Here is a 1,253-nt window from a genome sequence, read left to right as displayed (position 1 = left end):
GGACCCAGGGGGCGGCAGCGCCGCGGCGGACCCCCAAACCGGGCAAGGAGCTCCTCAACCAGACGCTGGCGGGCCCGGGAGCTGCCGCCCCCACGGCGCTGCCCGGGCGCGGCAAGGGGGCGGGTGGCGGCAGGACGCCCTCCGGCGGCGGGGGAGGCGGCGGGGGCACGGCCCCGGCCCACGAAACCTGCTGGGGGTACTACGACGTGAGCGGGCAGTGGGACAAGGAGTTCGAGTGCAACAACAGCCTGACGGGCTTCCGCTACTGCTGCGGCACCTGCTTCTACCGCTTCTGCTGCAACAAGCGCGCCGAGAAGCTCAACCAGAGCCTGTGCCGTAACTACAAAAGCCCCGAGTGGGCCCACCCCACCACCGCCAGCGGCGCGCTGCCCGCCGACGGCAGCAACGGCGCCGACGGGGACGCCAACAAGTACGACCCGGACAAGGACAGCACCAACGCCACCGTCTACATCTCGTGCGGGGCCATTGCCTTCGTGCTCATCGCCGGCGTCTTCGCTAAGGTGGCCTACGACAAGGCGCGGCGCCCGCCCCGGGAGATGAATATACACAGGTGCGACCCTTCCCCCGCTTCCAGCACCCTTTCTGTGTAGGGACACCCTCCTCTCCCAAGGTTCCTCCTCCTTTGCACTGCCTCTCCAAGTGTGTCCCCATTGCACCATCTGTCCAACGGTTTCCCCGTCGCATTCCCCATCTGAGGGGTTCAACCACCCACCCAAGGGATTCCCATTTGTGCAGCCTGTCCAAGAGTTTGCCCATCGCATGACCCAACCAATTCCTCCTTTGAACTGGCTGCCCAAGGGTTCCCCTTTGGCACTGCTGTCCAAGGGTTCTCCCACTGCACTGCCCGTCTAAGAAGTCCCCCTGTGAACTACCTATATGAGTCTTTATCCTTTGCACCCGCTGACCATGAGTTTCCCCCTTCCAAGGATTTCCCCTTTGCAATGGTTTGCTAAGGGCTCCCCTTTTGCGCCACCTGCCCAAATGATCTTCCATTGAGCTGTCACTTCGAGGGGTCCCCCCGTGAACAGCTCATCCAAGGGTTTTCCCCTTTGTGAGGGCTGTCTGAGACTTCCCTCCTTTGCATGGAAATCCTAAGATTTTCCCTTTCCACCATCTATCCAAGAGTTCCTCCTTTCCGGGGTCTGTCCGGGGACAACCCGACCGCTTGGAGCATCCCTCCCGACCCCCTCCCACCACCCACCCAGGGACCCGTCCCGCTGCACTTCTCAGCC

At 63.3% G+C, this 1,253-nt stretch overlaps 1 protein-coding gene across 1 annotated transcript in view; it reads left to right on the top strand.

Annotated features, from left to right (window-relative positions):
* SHISA6 (shisa family member 6) overlaps positions 1–1,253 on the top strand; it is a 285,033-nt gene that overhangs the window by 573 nt on the left and 283,207 nt on the right. Inside the window, exon 2 of the mRNA XM_014962652.1 lies at positions 9–571. Coding sequence (XP_014818138.1) covers positions 9–571 — 563 coding nt within the window. The remainder of the gene's footprint in view (positions 1–8; positions 572–1,253) is intronic.

This window comes from Calidris pugnax, unplaced genomic scaffold (assembly GCF_001431845.1).
Source record: "Calidris pugnax isolate Ruff unplaced genomic scaffold, ASM143184v1 scaffold470, whole genome shotgun sequence".
Classification (NCBI taxonomy): Eukaryota; Metazoa; Chordata; class Aves; order Charadriiformes; family Scolopacidae; genus Calidris; species Calidris pugnax.
This window is presented reverse-complemented; position numbering and strand designations above follow the sequence as displayed.